General features: G+C 42.8%; 1 protein-coding gene across 10 annotated transcripts in view; it reads left to right on the top strand.

The window, feature by feature from the left end:
* foxj3 (forkhead box J3) overlaps window positions 1–26999 on the top strand; it is a 156770-nt gene that overhangs the window by 72842 nt on the left and 56929 nt on the right. For all 10 annotated transcript variants that reach the window (XM_060852471.1, XM_060852480.1, XM_060852473.1 and 7 more), the window contains exons 2-3: window positions 7271–7725; window positions 19326–19400. In XM_060852471.1, coding sequence (XP_060708454.1) covers window positions 7408–7725; window positions 19326–19400 — 393 coding nt within the window. In that variant the 5' untranslated portion in view covers window positions 7271–7407. The remainder of the gene's footprint in view (window positions 1–7270; window positions 7726–19325; window positions 19401–26999) is intronic.

Here is a 26999-nt window from a genome sequence, read left to right as displayed (position 1 = left end):
TTTTTTCCCCCATCTTACTTGCATTTGAGAAGGTGTTGTTGAGTTACCACCTTCAAATGCTGCACTTCATCTGGTGCATATACACTCATAGTGCTTCTGGACAGGAGTTAGGATATTGAAGGAATAGTGAAATGCTTCAAATCAACACTGCTTGTGAGGAAACTTCCAAGTGGTTGTATTTCCATGAATCTGCTGCCCTTGATCTTCTCAGTGATATTGATTTGTATATTTAGAAGGTGTTGAAAAAGGAGCCTTGGTAATTTGCTGCATTGCATCTTGTAGATGGCACATGTTGTTACCATTGTGCACTGATGATAGGTGGGTTGCATTGTCCTGGGTGCTGTTGAATTTGTGTTGCTGGAACTGCATTCATTCAGGCTATCGAGTGTGTTCCATAATAGTCCTCACAGGTGCATTGTAGATGTTGGAAGACTCTGGGGAGTTGGAAGTTATTTGCCTCAGAACTTTCAGCCTCTAACCTCTTGTAGTCGTAGTATTTAAGTGGCTGCTCTAATTCAATTTCTGGTCAGTGATAACTCCCGGAATGGTTTTATTAGGGAATCATGCCATTGAATGTCATTCAGCTGTTATTTACCCAACACTTCTGTGGTTTTGAATGTTACCACGTCGACGTTCTTTGTTCCAGTTTTGCCATGACTCCTTGGTGCCACACTTTTGCGAATACTGTGTTCTCAAGAGTGATCATTTATGCCTTTCCCAGCCAAGGTTATAACAAGATCAGGAGCTGAGCATTAATACGATTTGATAACCTTGTCTACAACACCTTCCATCACTTGATTAGAAAATTGATAAAGTTGTAATTGAGCAGGATATAGAGTAGCATGTTGAGCAGGATATAGAGTAGCATGTAATTTTTCATATCAGCTAGATGCCAGTGTTGTAGCTGAAATGGAGCAGCTTGGTTAGGGGGGCACAGCTATGTCTGCAACACAAAATTTCACTGCTATTACTGTAACTTTTTCACAAATGAATTAAGTTGATTGCAAACTGACATTTACAATGTTTGCGGACTTCTGGGAGGAAGCTGAGAAGGATTCATCCACCAGTACTTCTGACTGGTAATAGTTGAAGATTCTTCAGCCTAAGTTTGCAGATGACACCAAAATCGGAGGTGCAGTGGATAGCGAAGAAGGTTACCTCACTAGAGTAGAATCTTGATCAGATGGGCCAATGGGCTGAGGAATGGCAGATGGAGTTTACTGTAGATAAACTTGAGGTGCTGCATTTTGGCAAGGCTAATCAGGGCAGGACTTACACACTTAATGTTAAGGTCATGGTGAGTGTTGTTGAACAAAGAGACCTTGGAGTTCAGGTTCATTGTTCGTTGAAAGTGGAGTTGCAGATACATAGGATAGTGAACAAGGCATTTATTGTACTTTCATTTTTTCTTCGTCAGAGCATTGAGTATAGAGGTTGAGAGGTCATGTTGTGCCTGCACAGGACCTTGGTGAGGCTACTTTTGGAATATTGCGTGCAATTCTGGGGTCGCTGCTGTAGGAAGGGAACTAAAAGGGTTCAGAAAGGGCTTTCGAGGATATTGCCAGGATTGAAGGATTTGAGTGTAGGGAGAGGCTGAATAGCCTGGGGCTGTTTTCCCCGGAGCGTTGAAGGCTGAGGGGTGCCATTACAGAGGTTTATGAAATCATCAGGGCATAGATAGGGTAAACAGATAAGGTCTTTTCCCTGCGGTGGGGGGTGCAGAACTGGAGGGCGTAAGTTTACAATAAGAGGGGAAAATTTTAAAAGAGACCTAAGAAGCAGCGTTTTCATGCAGAGGATGGTGTGTGTATGGAATGAGCTGCCAGAGGAAGTGGTAGAGGCTGGTACTATTACAACATTTAAAAGGCATCTGGATGGGTACATGAATAGGAAAGGTTGAGAGGAATGTGGGCCACAAGGTGGCAAATCGGAGTAGATTAATTGAGGATATCTGGTCGGCATGGACAAGTTGGACCGTAGGGTCTGTTTCCGTGCTGTACATCTCTATGACTCTTATCATTACTGATGGCAGTGGAAGAGGCCAGGACCTGCATGCCCTTGACTGAGTAGGAGGGGGAGTTGAAGTGTTCAGCCACATGGGTGGTGGAGTTGGTGGATGTGGGTGTCCCAGAGATGTTCTCTGAAATGATCTGCAAGAAGGCGTCCCAACACAATAAGGACAGAATCCCCCCCGGTTCATCACACCACCCTCTGCATACAAAGCATCATCCTCTGCCACCTCCAAACAGACCCCACGAACAGAGATATATTTCCCTCCCCACCCTTATCAGCGTTCCGAAAAGACCATCCCCTCCACGACTCCCTCATCAGGTCCACACCCCCCCCCCCCCCCCCCCCCCCCCCCAGCCCACAATCCACTCCTGGCGCCTTTCCCTGCCATCGCAGGAAGTGCAAAGCCTGCGCCCACACCACTCCCCTCACCCCTATCCAAGGCCCCAAGAGATCCTTCCACATCCATCAAAAATTTACCTGTACCTCTACCAATGTTGTCTACTGCATCTGTTGCACCTGGTGTGGTCCCCTCTGCATTGGGGAGACAGGACACCTTCTTGCAGATTGTTTGAGTCAGCGTCTCTGGGACACCCGCACCCACCGTCCTGTGGCTGAACACTTTAACTCCCCCTCCCGCTCCATGCAGGTCCTGGGCCGCCTCCACTGCCAAACCGTTAACACCCAACGCCTGGAGGAGGAGCACCTCATACTTCGCCTCGGGACCCTGCAACCACATGGGATAAACCTGGATTTCAAAAGCTTCCTCATTCCCTCCCCCATTATCCCAGTCCCAAGCCTCCAACTCGGCACTGCCCTCCGTACCTGTCCATCACACCCCCCTCTGCTCTGCCACCTTCTCCCTCGCCTCTATCCACCTATTGTTTTCTCAGCTACCTAACTCCAGCCCCCTACAACTTATCTCTCAGCCCCACCTCACAAGCCTCATTCCTGATGAAGGGCTTATGCCTGAAACGTTGATTTCCTGTTCAGATGCTGCCTGACCTGCTGTGCTTTTCCACAGCAAAGGTTTAATCTTATTCAAATCTGATTGCTTAGCTCTTTTGCTTGTGACATGTACTGTCTGGTGTGCAAATGGTCCCATTTTGTAATTTCACCAGGTTGATGCATTATTTTTAAGTATACCTGGTGCTACTTCTGGTCTGCTCTCGTGTACTTGTTGTTGAGCCAGGGTTAATCTTCCAATTAGGTGGTTATGGTAGAGGTATATGCCGAGCAATGAGATGACAGATTGTGGTTCAATACAATTTTGCTGATGACCATCATGGTTGCACAGTTGTGAGTTGGCAGATTGTTCAGTATGTCTCTTTGAGCAAAGTGATAGCACTACACTGTACTATTGAGAGTGTGCTCTTTGTGAAGATGGGACTTGATCTGCAGTGGTTACTCCTACCAATACTGTCATGGGCAGATTGGTAAGGCCAAGGTCTCGTAAGTTTGTTTTTACTTCCCCCTCTTTATTGGTTCCTTCACCACCTACTTCAGACCTAGTCTGACTGATATGCCTTTCAAGGCTTGGCCAAAAGCGGTGCTACCAAACCACTCTTAGTGATGGCCGTGGAAGTCTCCACCCAGAGTATATTCTGTTTCTACTTGTTTGTGGTCCCAGGAGCTGGATTTCTGTTTTCAAAAGCACATTGTACTGCACAGAAGCTTTTTCAAGCCATCTGTTATTATTAAGTAGGACGATTCACCCTGGATTTAAAAGCACATATGTATGGTGCACCACAATTTCAAATGTACCTCTTGTTATAACTTGTTTTGATATGACTCCAAAAATAACAGGAATCAACCAGAACATGAACAAGAATTTGAATATGTAACATGTGTTGACTGGTTGAAATGGGTATTCCCTCCTCTGAACTTAACCCCTATTGGTTGTGCAACAGAATGCTCTTGAAATAAATTACAGCAGTTGTGGCCAAACCTTGCTCTGCTGCTTTGTCACTTAGGTGGAAGCATTTTAAAAATTTAAATATTATATGTCATAATATCAGTGTTCTCAGTAGAAACTTACTGAAGTATAAAGTGTGTACAAATTTTACATGGACCAAGTAAAATGTAACTTCACTTAACTTCTCTGTACAATGTACACTTTTATCAGCTTGAGGTTTGAATTCTGTCATTCTTTACTGACCTTTAAATTACATCCTGCATAAGCAATGGCTTATCTGAAACTTTGCCCTTGTATCTTGTTCACTCGAAATCCAGTTTCCCTGTTCTCGTGAAATCTGATGCATTCATTTCTCTAAGATAGGAAATCAAAATTACAGTTCCAATTTGCAAATTTTCGTGATTTTTCACCTGAATTGGCCTGCCAGGGCTTCTACACATTTTCGATACGCGAGGGCTCAACGTAAAAGGACAGATCCACAAATTCTGGTTTGAGGTTCTGTTGTGTTTTGCCTGCCCTGCACTGCACTGTCTTTGGTGGCATGGACTTCATTTATTTCCATTTCACAGTTTTAAACACGCTTTGTTAAGTGACTCTTATTTGAAAAACCACCTCTGAACATTAGTTGCAGTTACCTCGTGAAACATTTTTCTTAAGATCACTAGATTACTGCCAGCAAGACTGCTACAACTTTTAACTTGTGGGACATTGACAGGGCAAACGGACATTGTTACTTTTCTGCAGCTTTTAATATCCTGACGTTTCTCCCTTTCTGATATGTTTTTGTTATTTGTGGATTTTTCTTATGCTACTACTTGTTATTTCCTTGACTGCTCCCTTTGTATACCTGCTTGTTATGACAGACTACAAATTTTTTCGCATATTAAATCTCATCATTTAATAATATGAAATGATTCACACACTCAAAATCAATTTGGCGGACAACTATGCAGATCCTGTGGAAGGTGACATTTTTACAAATTTTGAGCAATAGAAAATCCTTAACTGGTGAATGTTGATTATTGGAAACAAAATACTGCGTACGTTTTTACAGAACAGCTGCTTTGGTGTAAATCTCTCATTTAACCTAAAAGTTGGGATTTTCATGGTTTTTCACTTGAGTTGGCCTGCTAGGGCTTCCCTACATTTTAGATACGTGAAGGCCCAAAGTAAAAGGATAGATCCAGCCCAAAGTTGGCCATAGTGGACATGACAAAACTAAGCAGTTGAGAGGTTTATTGCAGAAGGTAAAATGCAAGAATCAGCTGTGGAAGCAAGTGTATGGTTCTATAGATCACCAGCCTGACTGATAATAGCAAACCTTTTATTCATTGGCCCTATGGGGCCAAGAAAGTGCCATTCATCAAATATCCCAGTTCATCAAGAGGTTTGCATAAATAATATAAAAGTAACTGTAACATTGTACGACACGGGCGTACACGGTGGCACAGTGGTTAGCACTGCTGTCTCACAGCGCCTAAGACCCGGGTTCAATTCCCGACTCAGGCGATTGACTGTGTGGAGTTTGCACGTTCTCCCCGTGTCTGCGTGGGTTTCCTCCGGGTGCTCCGGTTTCCTCCCACAGTCCAAAGATGTGCGGGTCAGGTGAATTGGCCATGCTAAATTGCCCATAGTGTTAGGTAAGGGGTAAATATAGGGGTATGGGTGCGTTGCGCTTCGGCGGGTCGGTGTGGACTTGTTGGGCCGAAGGGCCTGTTTCCACACTGTAAGTAATCTAATCTAATCTAAGTAATTGTACATTATTTGCAACATAAATCACTTAAATCATAATAATGCAACTTTGCCTTAAGTAAAACTAAATGGCAGCAGCCTACTTACTCGCACCCTCAACTGACTACTTGGACATTGCAGAGATCAAGATAATACAGTAAACTTTGCCGTATTTGAGGTATATAACTTTTGCCAGTTTATCAAAAGTGCTGGTTCATAAGTTGCCAGTTAAAACAAAATGTTTGCAGTTGATAATTAATTTAATGGTTATGGTAGAATACGGCATAATCAGAACAAACTTTCACAAAATAAATGGAATGGCTAGATGAGATGGAAAAAAATGTCAACTTACACTACAATTTTAAATTTTGTTGCCTCCAGTTTGTTTGGAGGAGACATTTTGAGGTTCATGTGCAAATGGATAAGGTGTTGACCGCTTGTTCAGGCAGTTTCTGGGATTGAGTTAAATATATCTATGTTCCACAGTGAACAGCATGTTACAAATATAATTATTTTATCTATCATATGTGATGTTAATATATTAAATCTACTGGCAACACTAAAGTTGTTGCCAAGTTATTTAGATTTGACAATTCTATTACCAAGATGATTTATTCACAGTGGGGGAGATTGGTGAAATGATTCTCAGTTTATAGGCCCTATTTTGTTTTATTCTTTCTTAGGAGGTGGGCATCACAGGCGAGGCCAGCATTAATTGACCATTCCTAATTACTCAGGGGGCAGTTAAGACTCCACTACATTTCTGTAAGTCAGGAGTGTCATGTAGACCAGACCAAAAAAGGACCCTAAGGCAGGATGTGCTGGCCTTCGAGGGTTCATCAGAATAATCCTGGAAATTAAAGGCTTGTTACATGAGGAGCGGTTGAGGATTATGTACTGAATGGTGTTTAAAAGAATGAGGGGGACCCCACTGAAATTTGCAGAATGCTGAGGGGCCTGGATAGAGTGGGTGTGGAGAAGGTGTCTCCATTAGGAGAAACTAGGACCCAAGGGGTTAGCATCAGGGTGAAGGGGGTGCTGTTTAGAACTGAGATGATTTTTATCAGCCAGACGGTAGTGAATCTGTGGAACATTTTGCGACAGAAGGCTATTGAGGCCAAGTCATTGACTGCATTTAAGACAGTGATGACCTATTATAGAAACATAGAATCCTTAGTGTGGAAACAGGCCATTCAGCCCTGCATGTCCACACTGGCCCTCCAAAGAGTCACCCACCCAGACCCATTCTCCTACTCCTCTATATTTACTAATATACCGAACTAAATCTCGCTGAGCACTATAGGCAATTTTAGCATGGACAATTCACCTAACCTGCACAGCTTTGGATTGTGGGAGGAAACTGGAGCACCCGGAGGAAACACACGCAGACATGGGGATTGGTGAGTAAAGGGTAAAAGGTTGCAAGGAGAAGGCAGGAGAATGGGGATGAGAAACAAGTCAGCCTTGATTGAATGGCGGCGCAGACTAATATTGTTTGTATTTCTTATGGGTGTATGGAGAGGTTTAACACAGTGAATTTTGATTTGATTTGATGGAGTAAATTATTCTCATGCATTTTCTGAGGTTAATTGTAACCTTTTTAATTTCTTTTAGAATAAGCCCACTTCCTCCAATCAAGTGAATCAAGTGACTAGGAATTTCCTGCAGTGTGGCTTATCTTTTGGGAGTGAAACAACTTTTGTGTGGATTACAAACTTTATTGATACCTGGTGGAGGAGTGATTGAACACAATGACGTCAGAGCTGGAGAGCAGCCTGACGTCCATGGATTGGCTGCCACAGTTGACAATGAGGGCAGCCATTCAGAAAGCAGATGCTGCCCAGAATGTGGCTGGTGGTGGGATTGCAAAGAAAACCCCACTTCTGGACCCAAACACTACCCTGGACCAGGATGCACAAAACAAAGATGGGAAACCACCATACAGTTATGCCAGCCTCATTACGTTTGCTATCAACAGCTCTCCGAAAAAGAAGATGACGCTCAGTGAGATTTATCAGTGGATATGTGACAACTTTCCGTATTATAGAGAAGCTGGCAGTGGCTGGAAGGTAAGAGACTGGGAAGAAAACTGCATTGCTGGTACTGCTTAGAGAAACCATTGTAGTTTAGAATTTCAACTGCATACTGTTGAGAGACAATGTAAAGAGCACCACTAATGTTCCGCTGGGCAACGCTGTCATCTGAAATAAAACTGCATAGAGCTAGTGAAAAAGAGGACTTGAAATACAGAAAACCTTTTATGTCTTTAGGGTACCCTTCACACCCTGTCATGTATATTTAAAATTAGTCATTGATATACCATAGACACGTTGCCCCAATGTATGCTCAAACATCCCATAAAGACCAATGAGATAAACAGTGAAATAGTATGTTTTAAGGTGTTGATTGAGGGGGAAAAACACATGTCAGGGTTGTGAGGATTATTCTTTCCTTTCTGAGGCTGCAGGTGGTGTGGGTGCCGTTTCAACCGAGTGTCAGTCTACAGTGCATTATGCCTTTAGTACAATGCAATGTCAACCTAGATTTTGTTTAAGCCTCGGGAATAGGTCTTGATCTATGACTTTAGAGAATGAAAGGAAGAATTACTACCCTTTATCCAAGGGCAGCTGTCACAGAGAACGGGAGGTAACTTAGTCAGGGTTCCTGTTATGTTTTCTATCCAAACAAAAAGTGATCATGAATGAACTGAGGATAGGGATCAGTTTTGTTGTACTCCTTGCTAGTCATTATCTTTAATCAGAGTTAGTAAATGTGCATGCTGACTTGTGATGATGTCACCTGGATAAGTTACTGGTGGTGCTCAGAGCAATAATAATCCAGCAATTTGCCATCAAAGTGGAGAAAATTGGACTTGCCTCCCAAAAAAAGGTTCTGAGGATTGCCCCGTATTGAGGCTTATTTACTTCACTATCCTTGTGTGCGCAAGAGTTTAAAGAAAGGAAAAGTTCAGCAAAATGGTTTAGTGAGGAAAGTTTTAATTGTGGATATTATGAAAATGGAAACAGCTTGCATTTAAGTAGAGGCCCAAGACTCTTCTAAAGGAGGATAATCTGACAAAAATTGATCCAAAAGCTGAAACATTGGGAAGGGTAGCTGAAAGTTGGTTAAAGAGATACAGTTGAAAGGACTAGAAAGGTTTATTCAGTGAAAGATCTGAATATTAGAGTTGACCACCAAAACTTGCATGTATTTGAATGAAAGGATTAAAGTCTTTGATATTGAGCATTATCTTCAGCTGCTCAGTTCCTTTTAGATGATATTCTCTCGAATTTTTGACTTAAAACAGCTCCCCTCCACATGTTATTGTCATCTTACTACTAAATTTCAGACATCTGACCTGTTTTCATTTGCAATCTCCACACTCTCTTAAAGAGTGTTATTTACCTCCTAATAAATTGTCAACAATTAGATTTAGTTTATTGCTAATCATTAATTGCAAAGTACAAGTATTATGATTTAATTCTTTACATGTTTTCCACTCTGGATAACCATTCCTTTTTGAGTTTCTGCTTGTGACTATCTGTATGGCAACTGTGTTGTCTGTCCCCAAGTATAAAGGTTTTTCTATGTATTTTGTCCCATCTCATAATTTCCAAGATGAAGCAGCAGCCATATTAATAGTTTTTTGTCCTGAAATATGTAGTTCTCAAACACATTAATAAGCAGAGGCAGGAGTGTTTTGTCAAAATTTGACGCCATGTATCTAGACTTCGAAATATTCCTGGTTATTAAAAATGACCGCAATTCGAACAAGTCTATATTGTGATGTCTGCTAAGTTGCTGAGTCTTTACAGAATCATTCTAATGTTGGTTCAAAATCAGTGAATGTTTATATGTTTGTTAGTCTTTCATGGCTCTGTTATCTTCTATTTTATCTAAATTGTTTAGAAATTGTGATCCATCTTTGATTCTTGCATGCAGTTTAATGGGTGGTTGAGTGTGTATCTTACAAGGTTACCATCTTGCAGAAAAGGAGTGATTACAGGACACTTCTTCCAGGTTTGCTGCCTTACAAAACAAATTTCACTTATACTGCTGCTTAGATGTAATTACAGTTCCAAGTGATACTTGATAGTTTGGTACTGACAATGCATGTTCCAAATCTTCTATAGGGACATGCTTCTCCAGAGTCTGCACTGATTTAACATGCTGCTGAAATATTTTGTACTTCCTTCCAACTGGTCCTATCGGGGTCAGTCTTTGGTTCATGCGTATTAAGTAATTAGTTAATTTTCAGTTTGGCTTTGAGTCAAAGTTTAGTACAGTTTCAGTCTTTTAATGTAATAAAATATTGAAGAGTGTCCAGTATCATTTCATGTGATGCTCTGTGCATACAATAGTTAATTTAGAATTAATTATTCTGGCTATGGTATTAGTGATATCTGGAAGATCCATATTGTTTGAAGTGTGAGGACTGTAAAATTATGTATCGTTAACTTATTCAGTAAAGAGTGATAGATAGTGATAGTCATGTAGCATAGAAACAGACCCTTCAGTCCAATCAGTCCATGCTGACCATAATCCCAGATTAAACTAGTCCCACCTGCCTGCATTTGGCCCATAATCCCTCCAAATCTGCTCTTATCCATGTACTTATCCAAATGGCTTTTAAATGTTGTAACTGTACCCACATTTCCGATTTACTCTAGATGTGAGCTGCTCCGTCTAAGGAAACAAAAGTTGCCCTTCATGTCTTTTATGACATCTTTTTCCTTTCACCTTAAAAATCTGTCCCCTAGTCTTGAAATCACCAACCCTAGGGAAAAGATATCTGCCATTCATCTTACCTTACCCCTCATGATTTCATAAACCTCCAAATGGTCTATCCTCAACCTTGTGCACTCCTGTGAAAAAAGTCCCAGATGATTCTCCTCATGTGGTAATAGTACATTCACTTGTCATCCAAGTCATTAATATATACTGTAAATAATTGTGGTCCTTTAGACTCCATTGCAATGAGAACAGGATAAAGAGGCTAGCTTATGTGATTCTTTTAAGGAAGGCTGCTGTTTCTCAACTCTCAAAACAGTTGTTGGTCTCTTTGGTTATATATAGGAAGGCTAATTATACATTTGAAATTATACTCCTGAACAGTCTCACTTTTAGGAGAGCTCAAAATTGGATGTTTTAAGTAAAGGCTTAACAAAACAATATTGTTCTGCTAGGTGAGATTCATAGTTGTCATTAATAATGTCAGACTAACACTTGTGATTGGTTATAGAGTCATACAACCCAGAAACAGACCTTTGGTCCAACTCATCCATGCCAACCAAGTTTCCCAAACTAAACTCATCCCACTTGTGTGCATTTGCCTCCAATCCCTCTAAACTTTTCCTAATCTGATACCTATCCACCTGTCTTTTAAATGTTGTAACTGCACCTGCAGCTACCACTTTCTCTGGCAGTTCATTTCATATACAAACCACTGTCTGGGTGAAAAAGATGCCACTAGGTTCTTTATAAATCTTTCTCCTCTCACCTTAAAAATATGCCCTTCAGTTTTGAACTCTCCCACCCTGGGGGAAAAAGCCTTTGCTATTCACTTTGTCTATGCCCCTCATGATTTTAAAAGGTCAACCCTCGAACCTCCTACATTCCAGTTGAAAAAAATGACCCAGCGTATCTGCCCTCTCCTTATAATGCAAACTGTCCAGTCGCAGCAATTTGCTTGCAAATCTCTTGTGAACCTGCTTCAATTTAATGATCAGGGTGACCAGTTTTGAACACAGTACTCCAAAAGTGGTCCCACAAGCATTCTGTACATCCTCTACATTGTATCTCAACTTCTTAAGTCAATGGTCTGATCAATGAAGACAAGTGTGTCAAACACCAACTTATCCACTTATTCACCTGTGTTGCATCTTCCATCGAATTATATACCTGAACCCTTCGGCCTTTCTGTTTGACAACACTATATAAGGCAATACCATTAAGCGTATAAGTCTTTTCCCTGTTTCATCTTCCTAACATGCAATACCTCATGTTTGTTCAAGTTAAACTCCACCTGCCACTCCTCAGCCCATTAGTGCAGTAGATCAAGGTCCCTTTGTAATCTTTGATAAATTTCTTCATGGTCCACTATGTCACCAGTTTTGGTGTCATCCACAAACCTACTAACCATCCCTCTGAAATCTCTAAATTGTTTATATAAATGCAGACAACAGTGGACCCAGCATCTATCCCCTTTGGAAGCACTGCTGGTTACAGGCTTCTAGTCGAAAAAATCAACCTTCCACTACCGCCCTCTCTCCAACCATCAAACCAATTTTGTATCCAATTGGCAAGCTTGTTAGTTCTTGAGATTCTTACACACTTCATGCAACTGCAATACACCAACTTCTGTGAACAAAATTTATTAAGCAAGTACCAGTATTGGAGGATCACTTAATAGTCTTCCCAATGTTTGCGAAGCATGTCATGAGAAGCTGTCTGAGCAAGGGAACATTTTTCCTTTTAATACAAAATCATACATCACAGTCAGTAATGCCCATAAGACAACCCCCAGCCACACCCTCACAGTCACATGGCACTCAAGACAATGCAGTGACCTGATCATTTCCAGAAACACTGTAATTTAGATCATTCCTTAATGTCAAGATTTGGTGTAAATCATTGTTTTTAACTGCAGGGAGTAATCAGAATTGTAGCTGCAATGTTCTTATTGATTCTGAATTGGGGATGATGATGTAAATTTACTCTGAATAATAGGAGATGGTGATGTAAACTTTTCAAATTGTACTTGCAAGACAGAGAAACATACTACCCTACCCCCTGCAGGGCATCCAATTTCTTACAGATCAACAGAGCAAATTAACCCCTTAACATCTCAAGTTCTCCTTGAACTCATGTGATGTAACTTTACTAACCAGTCTACCATGCCGAACCTTGTCAAAGACTTTAATAAAATCCATGTAGACAATGTCTACTATCTCCCCTCATCTATCATTTCAGTCACATACTCAGAAAGCTCAATCAAATTTGAGAGATTTCCCATGCACAAAGCCATGCTGACAATATCTAATCAGTCTTTGCTTCTCCAAATGCATATCAATTCTATCTCTCAGAATCTCCTTCAGTAACTGTTTTTATGTTTTTCCCTGGGATATGGGTGTCAGTACTTGCCCATTCTAATTGCCCTTGAGTAGTGCTTAGGCCATTTCAGAGAACAGTTGGGAGTTAGTCAGATTGTTGTAGACCAGGTCAAGACAGCAGATTTCTTAAAGGATATTAGTGAACCAGGTGGGTTTTTGTAACAGCCAATGATCGTTTCATTGTCACTAATACTCACTCTAAATTCCAGATTGAATTAATTGAATTTCAGTTCCACATGTTGCCATTGTGTGATTTGAGCCTATGTCTTCAGTACATTAGCCTGGCCTCTGGATTACTGGTCTGGTGGCTTTACTACAATACTACCAGGTCTTGGCTTATCTCATTTGGCAGTCGTTTTTGCCTCTAAGTGTCGTTATGTGTTAACACATGACTGCATCATCTTTATGAGCTTATCTTATTGGAGGTGTTGTCTTTTAGATGAAATATTCAACTGAGATACAATTCGCCTGTTCAAATAAACAGCTGGGCATTTGGTCAACATTATTCTCTGAACTAAATCACCAAAGCAGTTTAAGGACCGGTGATCTTATTGTTACCTGTGGGACCTTACTGTGTAGGGTTGGCTGCTGTGTTTGTGGCTGAAAATGTGTTGCTGCAAAAGCGCAGCAGGTCAGGCAGCATCCAAGGAGCAGGAGATTCGACGTTTCGGGCATAAGCCCTTCTTCAGGAATGAGGAAAGTGTGTCCAGCAGGCTAAGATAAAAGGTAGGGAGGAGAGACTTGGGGGAGGGGCGATGGAGATGCGATAGGTGGAAGGAGGTCAAGGTGAGGGTGATAGGCCGGAGTGGGGTGAGGGCGGAGAGGTCAGGAAGAAGATTGTAGGCTAGGAAGGCGGTGCTGAGTTCAAGAGATTTGACTGAGACAAGGTGGGGGGAGGGGAAATGAGGAAACTGGAGAAATCTGAGTTCTCCAGTTTCCTCATTTCCCCTCCCCCCACCTTGTCTCAGTCAAATCCCTCGAACTCAGCACCGCCTTCCTAACCTGCAATCTTCTTCCTGACCTCTCCGCCCCCAACCCACTCCGGCCTATCACCCTCACCTTGACCTCCTTCCACCTATCGCATCTCCATCGCCCCACCTCCCTACCTTTTATCTTAGCCTGCTGGACACACTTTCCTCATTCCTGAAGAAGGGCTTATGCCCGAAACGTCGAATCTCCTGCTCCATGGATGTTGCCTGACCTGCTGCGCTTTTCCAGCAACACATTTTCAGCTCTGATCTCCAGCATCTGCACACCTTACTTTCACCTGCTGTGTTTGTGGGTATAACTACAGTGACTGTACTTGAGAAATAATTTGCTGTTGTGAGTATAAATGTAATGCTGAGGATGTGGTAAGGGATTAAGTATCTTTTTTCTTTAGAGTGGCTAGAAATATTGTTATTGATGAAGAAATTTGGAATCCTCTGGAGAATCCAAATTGTGCTTGTGTTATGCAAAGTACATTTCCTGACATTTTGCATTACGTTCTTCCTAGTTCAGAAATATTAAGTTGTTATCTTCACACTTATTTGAAATAATTGTGCTTTCCCTCTTTAATTTTGAATTTTTTGCTTAGATGGAAAGATGTTTGGCATTGTGATTGATTGTCAAAAATAACCGTGAAGTGATATATGTTGGTGTCAGTCTCTGCCAAGTTCAGTGACTGTAAAGGATCATGTTTGCATTAAAAACACCACCTTGAGTGCTCAATAATAATGTATGGCTCTATTTCCTTTTCTCTCCTCTCCTTGAGGCATTAACTTGACCACTGCATAATTTTTCTGGCCTCACATAATAATTTCATTCATAGCCGATAATTAATAACCTGGAATCTTAAACTTTGCTTCCTTTTTGCCCAATTCATTGGAACTGATATTCAATTAGAATCATAGAATGATTAAATCAGAGGCCCTTTGAGTCCATCCTACAGTTAAAATCAGCTCAAACCAAAGGCTTCTAATTTCTGTAATTTAGCTATTGGATAAATGCACTTAGCTGTTAAGAAGCCATTTGCAAGAATTCTTTCCTTATCTTTTTAAACTGATTCTCTGACTCTATATACTTCTAATGATGTGATACCATGCTGCTTTATAAACATTAGCAAAAAACTCAGGCCTTGTCCTTTGCTACATCAGCTAATAATCACTACATATGCCTTTGATTATTTTACTTTCCACCAACCAAATAGTTCTCATATGACTCAACAGAAAGGACCTGACCTTTACACTTATCTTTTATGTGCCTAATATTGTACATCAGTGTAACTTGCATAACAGCTTTATTACTGTGATCCAGTGCTGTTACATTTGTAATGTCTCTGGTTACCTGTTGCTTCACCCCACAAAGCACTGATGGTCACGTCACTTTGCTCTGCAAAGTAAAGCATCAAGTATCCTGCAAATACTACTTAAAGGGGTAAATTTAAACTTTACCAACTTCCATCCAATTGCTTGCCTGTCACTATGAACTAAGCTCTAGGAAGTGACTTTTGGCCAATAAAATGAAACCATTTATGTTGATCAGAGGAATTCCTGCTATCTGATTAGAAAAAATATTACTGACATTTGCAGAAATACTATACCAGCCTTTAATCTTGCAATATGCAATCTCCACACATTCACAAATGACTGTAGCTAGGTTTGCTCCTCTAATTTCTTAAATGAATTCTGCAGTGTATCTTAGACAAATGCAGGATTATGCAGGCAATGTTTCACAATGATATAAAAAATGCTATCCTATGAGATACTTAATAAAGTTAGTGATCCAAAGCCATGGTGTGTCTGTTTTGGCTTCCAGTTGTATATTCAGTCAGACTTGGGCTGCTGTATCCTATTTAGTTAAATAGCTTCCCAAGCCACCACCCAGAAAAAGTGGCTAATTGGGTAAACTGCTGGAAGATCCCTGAGGTGGAAAAGTGCACTTGTTAAAACCACTTCTCCCCATTGCTATGAGAGTTTCCAATCAACTTACCTGTTTCATGGTTGAGTGAAATCAGTTTGAGCAATTACAGATTAAAACTTCCCAATAATCTGACATCCATGGTCAATAAATTAACATGCAATATGACCCTTACTGAGAAACTTATACTTAGCTTTATGCATTTTCAAGAATAAAAAATGAGTTGGAATTTGTTTTAAAATGCTGAGAGTCCACATTCTGTCACTTTACCGTGCTCCTATATCAATGCAAATACTTGTCATTCTTTCACAGAGTGGGGGCACTGCTGGCTGAGCTGTCATTTATCACCCAACCCTTATTGTACAGATGGGTATTTGTCAATTAATGGTCAAACACTTTGCTGTGGGTCTGGCATAACAGTAGACTAAACTAGGTAAAGATGGTAGATTTCCTTCTATAAAGGACATGTATCAGATAGGTTTTTACAACAACTGCTGATAGTTACTTATTCTCTACTCGAGCTTTTAATCCTAGATTTTTATTGCTTTCAAATTTCGCCATTTCCCATGGTGAGGCTCAAACCTTTGGCCCCAGAATATTGGCCTGGTGTTCTGGAATACCAGCCCAGTGACATTGTTGAAGTCCCTGTTCGAGACAGCTCAGGAAATCCCTGATGGACTCTACCTGTTAGCCTCTCTTGGTTTGTCCTGGAGATCGTACTCTGTGGTTGTCTGGAATATGAAACTCTTACAGATAGTTTAATTTAAATTATTACCTTTATTTACCAATGACATCAATGTTACACTATTCCACAGAATTACAAGCCAGGCTTGAATTAAGGTTTTAAAACCATTAGTAGAGTAGCGGCGCCAGCTCTTACCCTGAAGAGCTCTCTCAGACTACTCCCCTTATTGCTGTGAACAAGCTGTCTTTATACAGAAATTGCTACTGAGATTACAAAAATCACCACTTGTCCTTAATCAGATAAGCAGCAATAAAATGGCAAAAGTTTGTAGAGGAAGTGAAACTGATTGACAGGTGTGAGTATGCTTGACGAATTAAGCTACATGCACATCAAAGTGGGAAACTCTGATCAAGCCTGGCCAAATGCCTGTACTAGATAAGCTCCTTTTTAACATCATAACGAGAAAGTAGTCTAAACAATGTGGAAAAGGTCATGAGGTAACCTTGCTCAGCTAAAATGCCCAGTTCCGTTGTCCTACATAATGCATTTTTAAAAAAAATCTTAGATTCCCAAAATGCAAATTAAATTCATAACGTTCCTGGATCTTGAGCTCCAGGAAACAGCACACATTCACTTGCTGGAGAAAGTGAGGACTGCAGATGCTGGAGATCAGAGTCAAGAGTGTGGTGCTAGGAAAGCACAGCAAGACAGGCACATCTGGGGAGCAGGAGAGTAGACGTTTCGGGCATGAGCCCTTCATCAGGAATCAAACCATGAAAAGCAAGTCTGCACTCAGATCACGCCACAAAGAGTTAACCTTTCCTGCAGCTTCCATCCTGTCTGTCTGTGTCTCTCTCTCTCTTTCTTTCTCTCTCCGTCTCCCTCTCTCTCTGTCTCACTCTTTCTCTGTCTCTTGCGCACGCTCTCACACCCTCACACTCTCGCGCTCGCTCTCTCGCCCGCGCGCGCGCTCTCCCTCTCGCCCGCGCGCGCTCTCCCTCTCGCCCGCGCGCGCTCTCCCTGTCTCGCCCGCGCGCGCTCTCCCTGTCTCGCCCGCGCGCGCTCTCCCTGTCTCGCCCGCGCGCGCTCTCCCTGTCTCGCCCGCGCGCGCTCTCTCTGTCTCGCCCGCGCGCGCTCTCTCTGTCTCGCCCGCGCGCGCTCTCTCTGTCTCGCCCGCGCGCGCTCTCTCTGTCTCGCCCGCGCGCGCTCTCTCTGTCTCGCCCGCGCGCGCGCTCTCTGTCTCGCCCGCGCGCGCTCTCTCGGTCTCGCCCGCGCGCGCTCTCTCGGTCTCGCCCGCGCGCGCTCTCTCGGTCTCGCCCGCGCGCGCTCTCTCGGTCTCGCCCGCGCGCGCTCTCTCGGTCTCGCCCGCGCGCGCGCTCTCGGTCTCGCCCGCGCGCGCGCTCTCGGTCTCGCCCGCGCGCGCTCTCTCGGTCTCGCCCGCGCGCGCGCTCTCGGTCTCGCCCGCGCGCGCTCTCTCTGTCTCGCCCGCGCCCCCTCTCGCCCGCCCGCCCGCCCCCCCCTCGCCCGCCCGTGCCCCCCTCTCGCCCGCCCGTGCCCTCCTCTCGCCCGCCCGTGCCCCCCTCGCCTGCCCGTGCCCCCCCTCTCGCCCGCCCGTGCCCCCCCTCTCGCCCGCCTGTGCCCCCCCTCTCGCCCGCCTGTGCCCCCCCTCTCGCCCGCCTGTGCCCCCCCTCTCGCCCGCCCGTGCCCCCCCTCGCCCGCCGTGCCCCCCTCTCGCCCCCCTCATGCCCGCCCTCCCTCGCCCGCCCTCCCTCCCTCCCTCCCTCCCTCCCTCCCTCGCACGCCCGCCTCCCTCCCTCGCACGCCCGCCTCCCTCCCTCGCATGCACGCCCTCCCTCCCTCGCCTCCCTCGCTCGCATGCCCTCCCTCCCTTGCACGCACGTCCTCCCTCTCTCTCCTGCCCTCTCACCCGCCCTCCCTCCCTCCCCCTCACCCGCCCTCCCTCTCTCGCCCACCCTCCCTCTCTCGCTGCTCGCTTGCCCGCTCTCGCCCGCCCTCCCTCCCTCACTTGCCTGTCCACTTTCTCGCCGTCTCTTTCATGTTCTCTCACGCATGCTTGCTCTTGCTCACTCTCACTCTCCCTCTCTCTCAGCTAGTGTCTCTTGGACCTTTAGGTCAGTGAATGTAATTTACAAAAGAATGTTTCTCTCTCTCTCTCTCATGTATGAACATCTTCAAACTTTCTTACTATCTCCAAATTCAGCCTTTGTGTTTTCCTAGCTTGTAAGGGTAATGAGAAAGTGACATTTCAGAACAATCCAGATTCTGGAGCTGAGCTTCATACATTCAAATCTCCTCAGTGTGGTACACATGAAAATGTATCAGGCATGTTCTATTACATCCATTCAGCTTATTAAAGTACAAGTTCTTTTCCTATTAAGTATGAGTTTTGTTAAGAGTCTTCGCTATAAATGAGAAATTCAGTTATCCAACATCCAACTGTAAAATATGCACAGCTTCCAGCCCTCTGAGTCAAAAAGAGGTACTGCCACACATTTCACAAGTGAACAAATGTTTTCACCTTATTTTTGCCAATCCATTGACTCTAAGAACAGATATCCTTAATTCTTCTGAACAAATGCCCTCCCCCCCCCCCCCCCCCCCCCAACCAACTGTCATGGTCTGGCACTTTCCTGCATATCCTATTTAGTTCTACTGTGTCGCAGGTGTGTCAAATGTAAGGCTACAAACTTTGTCAATATTACTGCTGTGCCTCCACTTTTTCCAGTTAAGATGGACCTTACTCCAAATTCCTCAGTTTAGATACTGTGTGTTTGTCTTGCATTTCCAGGAAAGAATCAGTTAAGAAACCATTGATAGATAACCTGACACTACTAGTATCAGTGTTTTTATTTTAGGTTGTGCTATTGAATTACCTATTGCTATATTTGTTTACTATTATTTCACTTGGTATTTGATTTTATTTTTAAATATTGGTCTTTGTGTTTTCTTACAGAACTCCATTCGACACAATTTATCATTAAATAAATGTTTCCTGAAAGTGCCTCGGTCCAAGGATGATCCAGGCAAGGTAAGTGTATAGTTTATTATTGCTGTATTTTGTGACATTGCGCTTGGAAACCAAAGAGATGAACAAGTATATGTTGATCTTAAAGCAGCAAACTTCCTTCATCTTGCTATTTTCAGTTTTCTCAGCAGTGTGACAATCACTTGTGACAATCCAGTCAAACAGTCTGGACCTTGGACTGCTCCATTGTTGCTTTTTAGAGGACTTCATATCAGGTGCTTGAATTGATTTGACATAAGCTTTCTCAACTCTGACTAGTTACATATAAACATATGAATTAGGAATCTTGAACTTACTCCTAATTCATTAAGATCATGGCTGATGGTTTTGTTTTGAATTCCATTCCTACCTCCTCTGGGTAACCTTCAATTTCATTGTCTAACAAGAATCTATCTTGGGCCTTAAAAATGTTCAACTTTCCCACGTGCACTGTCTTCAGAAACAGAAAATTCCAAAGTCGCACAAAAATGCACTCAAAATTATCCTCATTATTTCTGTTCTCAAAACGTGGCCACTAATTTTACAACAACATCCCTTAGTTTTGGACTCACCAGTGAGAGGAAACACCCTTTCCACATCCACCTTGTCAAGATAATTCAGATATGGAGGTGCCAGTGTTGGACTGGGGTGGACAAAGTAATAATCACACAACACCAGTTTATTGTTCAACAGGTTTATTTGGAGGAATAAGCTTTTGGTTATGATTGGTTTTGAGAGCATGGGTGGCATTGCATTGTGATCGGATGATGTTTTGCTCTACCTTTTGAGTAGTGCAGCTGAATCAGGCATTTACACATTTTCTGTACTTCCTGTTGGACTATAACCTGGCGATGTATGATTTTTAATTTAGATAATTTGGGATCTTATACAGTTGCTGGAAATGATTCCTCACTCTCCTATATCAGTGGAAGCAAGATAAATACCCTTTCCAAGTATCAATTTAGTAAATTTTCTCTCAATCACTTCCAATGCATTTACTTACATCCTTAAATGAGGAGACCAAAAGTGTACACAGTTCTCCAGCTGTGGTCTCACCAATGCCCCATATATATAAATGATAAATAAAATATATAAATAATTTAGATGAGAATATAGAAGGCATGGTTAGTTCGTTTGCATACAACACCAAGGTTGGTGGTATCGTGGGCAATGAAGGTGGTTATCAATTGGGCCAATGGGCTGAAGACTGTCAAGTGGAGTTTAATGTGAGGTATTGCATTTTGGTACAACAAACAAGGGCAGGCAATATTAAAATTAATGATAGGGCCCTAGGTGGTGTTTTGGAACAGAGAGACCTAGGCATTCAAGTACATAATTCGTTGAAGTTTGCGTCACATAAAGATAGGGTGGTTAAGAAGGCGTTTTCCACGCTTGCCTGCATTGCTCAGATCTTTGAGTATAGGAGTCGGGATGTTATATTGAGGTTGTCCAGAATATTGGTGAGGTCTCTTTTGGAGTACTGTATCCAGTCCTGGTCTCCCTGTTGTAGGAAGGATATTATTAAGCTGGAGAGAGTTCAGAAAAGATTTACCAGGTTTGAGTTATACAAAGAGGCTGGATAGACTGGGACTTCTTTCACTGGAGCATAGGAGGTTGTGGGGTAACCTTTATAGAGGTTAATAAAATAATGAGGGGTATAAATAAGGTGAGTGGAAGGTGTCTTTCCCCGAGGGTGGAGAATTTCAAGACTTCGGGCCATATTTGTAAGGTGAGGAGGAGAAAGATTTTAAAAAATAAGGGGCAATTTTTTAGAGTTGTTTGTGTGTGGACTGAACTACCAGAGAAAGTGGTGGATATGTGTACAGCTACAACATTTAAAAAACATTTGGATAAGTAAATGAATAAAAAACATTTTCAGGGGTATGAGCCAAGTGCAGGCAAGTGGGACTAGTTTGGTTTGGGATTGTAGCAGGCATGGACTAGTTGGACCGAAGGTCTGTTTCTATGCTGTATGACTCGAACTGAGCCATTGTTACTTCTATTTTCAATTGCATTTGTAGTAAAGAATAGCCTTCCAGCAGCCTCCATAATTAATTGCTCATTAATCATGAGCAACTCCTGCACTTGAACACCTAGATCTTTCTATACCTCGGGATTTTGCAGTTGATCTCTATTTAAGTTATAGTCTGCATTTTAATTCTTTATGTCAAAGTGAACAACTTCACATTTTCTCACATTATACTGCATCTGCCAAATTACCCAGCTTCAGGTTATTATAAAATTTAGCAGTCATGCCTTCACTCTGTTATCTCAGCAGCTGATATAAATTGTGATAAGCTGATGCCCGAGCACAGACTCCTTCAGAGCTGCGCACACCACATACTGTCAATCTGAAAAAGACCTATTTAAACATACTGTTTTCTGCCAGCCATCCTTACACCATTGTCCATAATACTTCCAACACCATAAATTCTTACTTTGTACTCTAACTTTTTATCTGGAAATCCCAAGTTCGGTATGCCTACAGGCTCCCCGTTATCCACTGCGCACATTCCTCTTTCTTGAAGCTTCAACAATTTGGTTAAACATGATTTTCCTTTCACAAAGTCAAAAGTTTCCCAGTTATTGAGATTTCCTAAGTGCCCAACTGTAACCTCTTGAATATCATCCTCATGACAGATATAGAGCTAACTGACATATAGGATCAGTTATTCTGCCTCTTGCCCTTCTCAAATAGAAAAATCGGTACTTTGCTGCCTGACGGAACCTTTCCAGAATCCAAAGAATTTTAGGAAATTTAGACCAATTCATTTTACCTCATTGGCCACCCTTTTAAGACCTAATTATGATGTCCATTTTGACCCAGACCTGTCAATCCATAACTTCATCAGTTTGGTTAGTACCACTTCCCTTGTGATTGTGATTTTGCTAAGTTCTTACTTTCACGTCCTGATTTACAAATACTACTGATCTGTTTTTTTTTGTTTTGTAGTGAAGACAGGAACGAATTATTTTATTGCTTTCATCTACTCTTTTTAACGTATCATTTATTAAATCCCCAGTTTGTTTCTAGAGGGTGATCACTCCACTTCTTTTTAAATACCTGTCAGAACTTTGACTATTTGTTTTTGCATTTAGAGTTAGCTTCCTCTTATACCTTGTTTCTTTCTCTTGATTAATTTTTTTAGTCCTTCTGTGCCATTCTTTGTATTCTAGCCAAGTATCTGACGTGTTAGAAAATCTGTTGTGCAGTTATGTGCTTTTTTTTCTTAATTTTAATGCTTTTCTTAATTTCTTAAACTAACCACGGGTGATAGATCCTCACTTTACAATTTTCCTTTATAATAGGAATGTATATATTATGAAATATTGCCTTTGCTGTCAGCCACCCTGTCTCTATTGATTCTTCCTCTAGCATTGTATCCCACTTCACTTGAGCTACCTCAGCTTTCATAGCTACGTAGTTGTCATAGAGCATGAAAACCGACCCTTCGGTCCAACCCATCCATGCCGACCGGATAGCCCAACCCAGTCGAGTCCCACCTGCCGGCACCCGGCCCATATTCCTCCAAAGCCTTCCTATTCATATACCCATCCAAATGCCTCTTAAATGTTGCAATTGTACCAGCCTCCAACACATCCTATGGCAACTCATTCCATACACGTACCACCCTCTGCTTGAAAGAGTTGCTTCTTAGGTCTCTTTTATATCTTTCCCCTCTCACCCTAAATCTATGCTCTCTAGTTCTGGACTCCCTGACCCCAGGGAAAAGAATTTGTCTATTTATCCTATCCATGCCTCTATATAATTTTGTAAACCTCTATAAGGTCACCCCTCAGCCTCCAACGTTCCAGGGAAAACAGCCCCAGCCTGTTCAGCCTCTCCCTGTAGCTCAAATCCTCCAACCCTGGCAACATTCTTGTAAATCTTTTCTGAATTCGTTCAAGTTTCACAAGATTTTTCTGATAAGAAGGAGACCAGAATTGCATGCAGTATTCCAACAGTGGCCTTACCAATGTCCTGTACAGCTGCAACATGACCTCCCAACTCCTGTACTCAATACTCTGATCAATAAAGGAAAGCCTACCAAACGCTGCCTTCACTATCCTATCTACCTGCGACTCCACTTTCAAGGAGCTATGAACCTGCACTCCAAGGTCTCTTTGTTCAGGACTTTACCATTTAGTGTATAAGTCCTGCTAAGATTTGCTTTCCCAAAATGCAGCATCTTGCATTTATCTGAATTAAACTCCATCTGCCACTTCACAGCCCATCAGCCCATCTGGTCAAGATCCTGTTGTAATCTGAGGTAACCTTCTTCACTGTCCACTACATCTCCAATCTTGATGTCATCTGCAAACTTTACTAACTGTGTACCTCTTATGCTTGCATCCAAATCATTTATATAAATGACAAAAAGTAGAGGACCCAGCACCTATCCTTGTGGCACTCCACTGGTCACAGGCCTCCAGTCTGAAAAACCACCCTCTGTCTTCTACCTTTGAGCCAGTTCTGTATCCAAATGGCTAGTTCTCCCTGTATTCCATGAGATCTAACCTTGCTAATCAGTCTGTCTTCATTTAAGTTTATCACAGAGGTGCTTGATGACTGTGTACAGAAGAGGCCAGACTAGCTGTTCTCTCTGGATGAGCTGACCAAGGCCCTTGAGTCCTTGGAAGAAACAGCTTACTGGCTGAATTGTATTCAGCTCCATGGGACTTGTTTGGCCAGAGTCTGCTGAAGGTGCATGAATATGCTTCTATCAGATAGTGTGTGCAAATCCATTAGGAAAGGTACCATCATCTGCATCTGCAAGTGGAATGGGAAAGAGGAAGGAATTTAGAAATTGACAACTTATTTCACTGCTGAATGTGGATTACAATATTCTGTCTAAGGTCATTGCTAACTGCGTCAGGTCTGCTCTTGGATCGGTGATTCACCCAGACCAAACCTGTGTTATACCGGGCAGGACAATCTTTGAGAGTCTCACACTCCTCAGGGATATAATCACTTACGTGCAAGATGGGACGGATGCCTGCCTCAACAGCCTGGACCGGGAGAAAGTCTTTGATAGGATATTGCACACATACCTGTGGGATATGCTTTTCAAAATGGGCTTTGGGAAGGGATTCCACAATTGGATCCGACTGCCTATACCAATGCCTTCTCAGTTAATGGGTGGGAATCAGCTTCCTGATGAGATCTGGAGTCAGGCAGGACTGCCCACACTCTCCTCCCTCGTTTGTGTGTAGAGCCTTTTGCTGAGTCCATCAGGAAGGATGCGAGCCTGAATGGGGTAACTATTTTAGCAGCAGAGGCCTGCAGGTCAAAACGTCTTTGTACATGGATGACGTCACCATTTTCTGCTCGGATCAGCTGTCATTGCGCAGACTCATGAGCATCTGCTACCAATTCAAACTGGCCTTGGGAGCCGAGGCAAGAGCAAGGCCATGTTCTTTAGGAACTGAGCCAATCAATCCAATATCCCCTTTGCCATCTGGACAGATTACCAGAAGGTGCTGGGGATATAGTTCAGAGGGGCCAAGGTGTATGCAAAACCTTGGGAAGAACTATCACAAGATGAGGCAGAAAGTGAAATATTGGCAGTATTGCTCTCTCTTCATTGTGGTAAAAACCAGGTCATCAGATGTGAGGCATTCTGTTGTTGTATGTAGTGCAGGTCTTGCCCATTCCCAGAATCTGTGCCATTGCGGTCACTGGAGCCATTTTCCACTTCATCTGGAGGTCTAAGATAGCCCATGTCCACAGTGACAAGATGTACAAAACTTGTGATAAGGTGGGAAAGAATGTAACCAACGCTACCCTCATCCTCGTAGCCACCTTTTGATATGGCTGCATCAAGCTGTGAGTAGAATCTTGGCGTGCAAGCACTATGTTTCACTTTGTACTGGGGTTCTACTTGTTCTCAGTGTTCTGAAGGATATGTCCGGCCTCATTGCTGTGGAACACTTTAAGTAGTTGGACCATTCTGTGTCACCTATCCTTCATGGAGAAATTTGCAAAGAAAAAGACCTTTGACCATAAGGCGAAAGTGAGTACTGGAGATGAGAGTCAAGATGAAAGTGGTGCTGGAAAAGCACAGCAGCATCCAAGAAGCAAGAAAATCAACTTCCTAATGAAAGGCTTTTGCCTGAAACGTCAATTTTCCTGTTCCTCGGATTCTACCTGACCTGCTGTGCTTTTCCAGCACCACACTAATCTTGACCTTTGACCATAAGTCCATTTCCAAGGATGGAGAGGTTTCGGGAATGTAATGGCATAGCAGCTCCACTATAGGAACAGAAGAAATTGGGGATGGATACAAGACCAAAAGTTCTCTCAGGTGGTCATTGCCATAGAGGAATCTCAATAAAAGAAGAGTTTTTAAAATCTAGGTGTTACTGGGTGTGAATCCAGTGCTCTTTAGTGATCACAGGAGTGTGAGTTTATTGTCTTTTGTTCATCTTTTGAAGCATTCATAGCAGTAAAACATTTACGGTTTGAAACAAATGTAATTTAAACACAATTATTTGAATGCATTTGTTTGTTGGTGAACATAATGTTCAGCAAGGTGAGGGGGGATTACTTCTGAGAAAAATAATTCTATTCATTTTAAATATAGAGGAACCTCGATTATCCGAATGAGATGGACAGGCACCATTATTTGGTTAATTGATTCAATACCTTTCCTGAGGGGCTCGGAGTTTTCTGCTAAGTCCACTCCCTGTTCAGGAGATGAGGGAGCCGCACCCCGCATGCAAGCCCCTGCCACCCTGTGCGCCCCCCCCCCCACCCCACCCCACCCAACCTGCATCTCCACATCTCTTCTCCTCCACCCCGGTCTGCTGTCCAAACCCGCCCCTCCCCCCAACCCCATCTAACACCAATCCTGTCTGCATCTGACCCCACCCCACCCACTGTGCCCTCCCACCCGGGCAACTGGGCACCAACAGTAAGACTGCTGACTGCTGCTGCCTTTTGGGGACTGGGTGTGTGTGTGTGTGGTATGTCTCCAAACAGCCTCCAGAGGTACACCCCTGTGTAGAACTCCAGGGAAAGTGTGGGGGAGGGAGAGAGAGAAGGCGGGAGGTCAGTCACTTGGAGACGGTGCCTGGGCTCCCATCGATGTCCAGGACTGTTTTTGGCAGCATTTCAGTAAGGCAGTTCACTTTTAATCAGTGTAAACAAAAGACGCAATCAGTGTTGGAAACGCGTCTTTGTTGTAATGTTTCTATCAGGATGTTGAGATCTTCGGATAATCCGAAATTCAGATAATTGATATTCAGATAATTGAAATTCCTCTGATTTTTTTCAATTTCAACACTTGAGTTGAATACAAGTTCAATCTTCAATCTTGTGTTTCCTCTGTCTCAGCCTCCACTTGAGAGAAGCATACCCATTTCATCCCAAGTTTTTTTAAAAATACTTCATATGGTTTGGGCATCACTGGCTAGGCTCGCACTCATTATCCAAACCTAACTGTTCTTGAGAAGGTGGTGGAGAGCCACCTTCTGGAACTGTGGCAATCCTTAGGTGTGGTGTACAAAATGCCAGGGATTTGATGCAGTGAAGAATAGCAATATATCATCCATGTCAGGATGGTGCATGGCTTGGTAGGAAATTTGCTCGTGTGATGTTCCCATGTGTTTGCTGCCCTTGTC

Source organism: Hemiscyllium ocellatum, chromosome 37 (genome assembly GCF_020745735.1).
Source record: "Hemiscyllium ocellatum isolate sHemOce1 chromosome 37, sHemOce1.pat.X.cur, whole genome shotgun sequence".
Classification (NCBI taxonomy): Eukaryota; Metazoa; Chordata; class Chondrichthyes; order Orectolobiformes; family Hemiscylliidae; genus Hemiscyllium; species Hemiscyllium ocellatum.
This window is presented reverse-complemented; position numbering and strand designations above follow the sequence as displayed.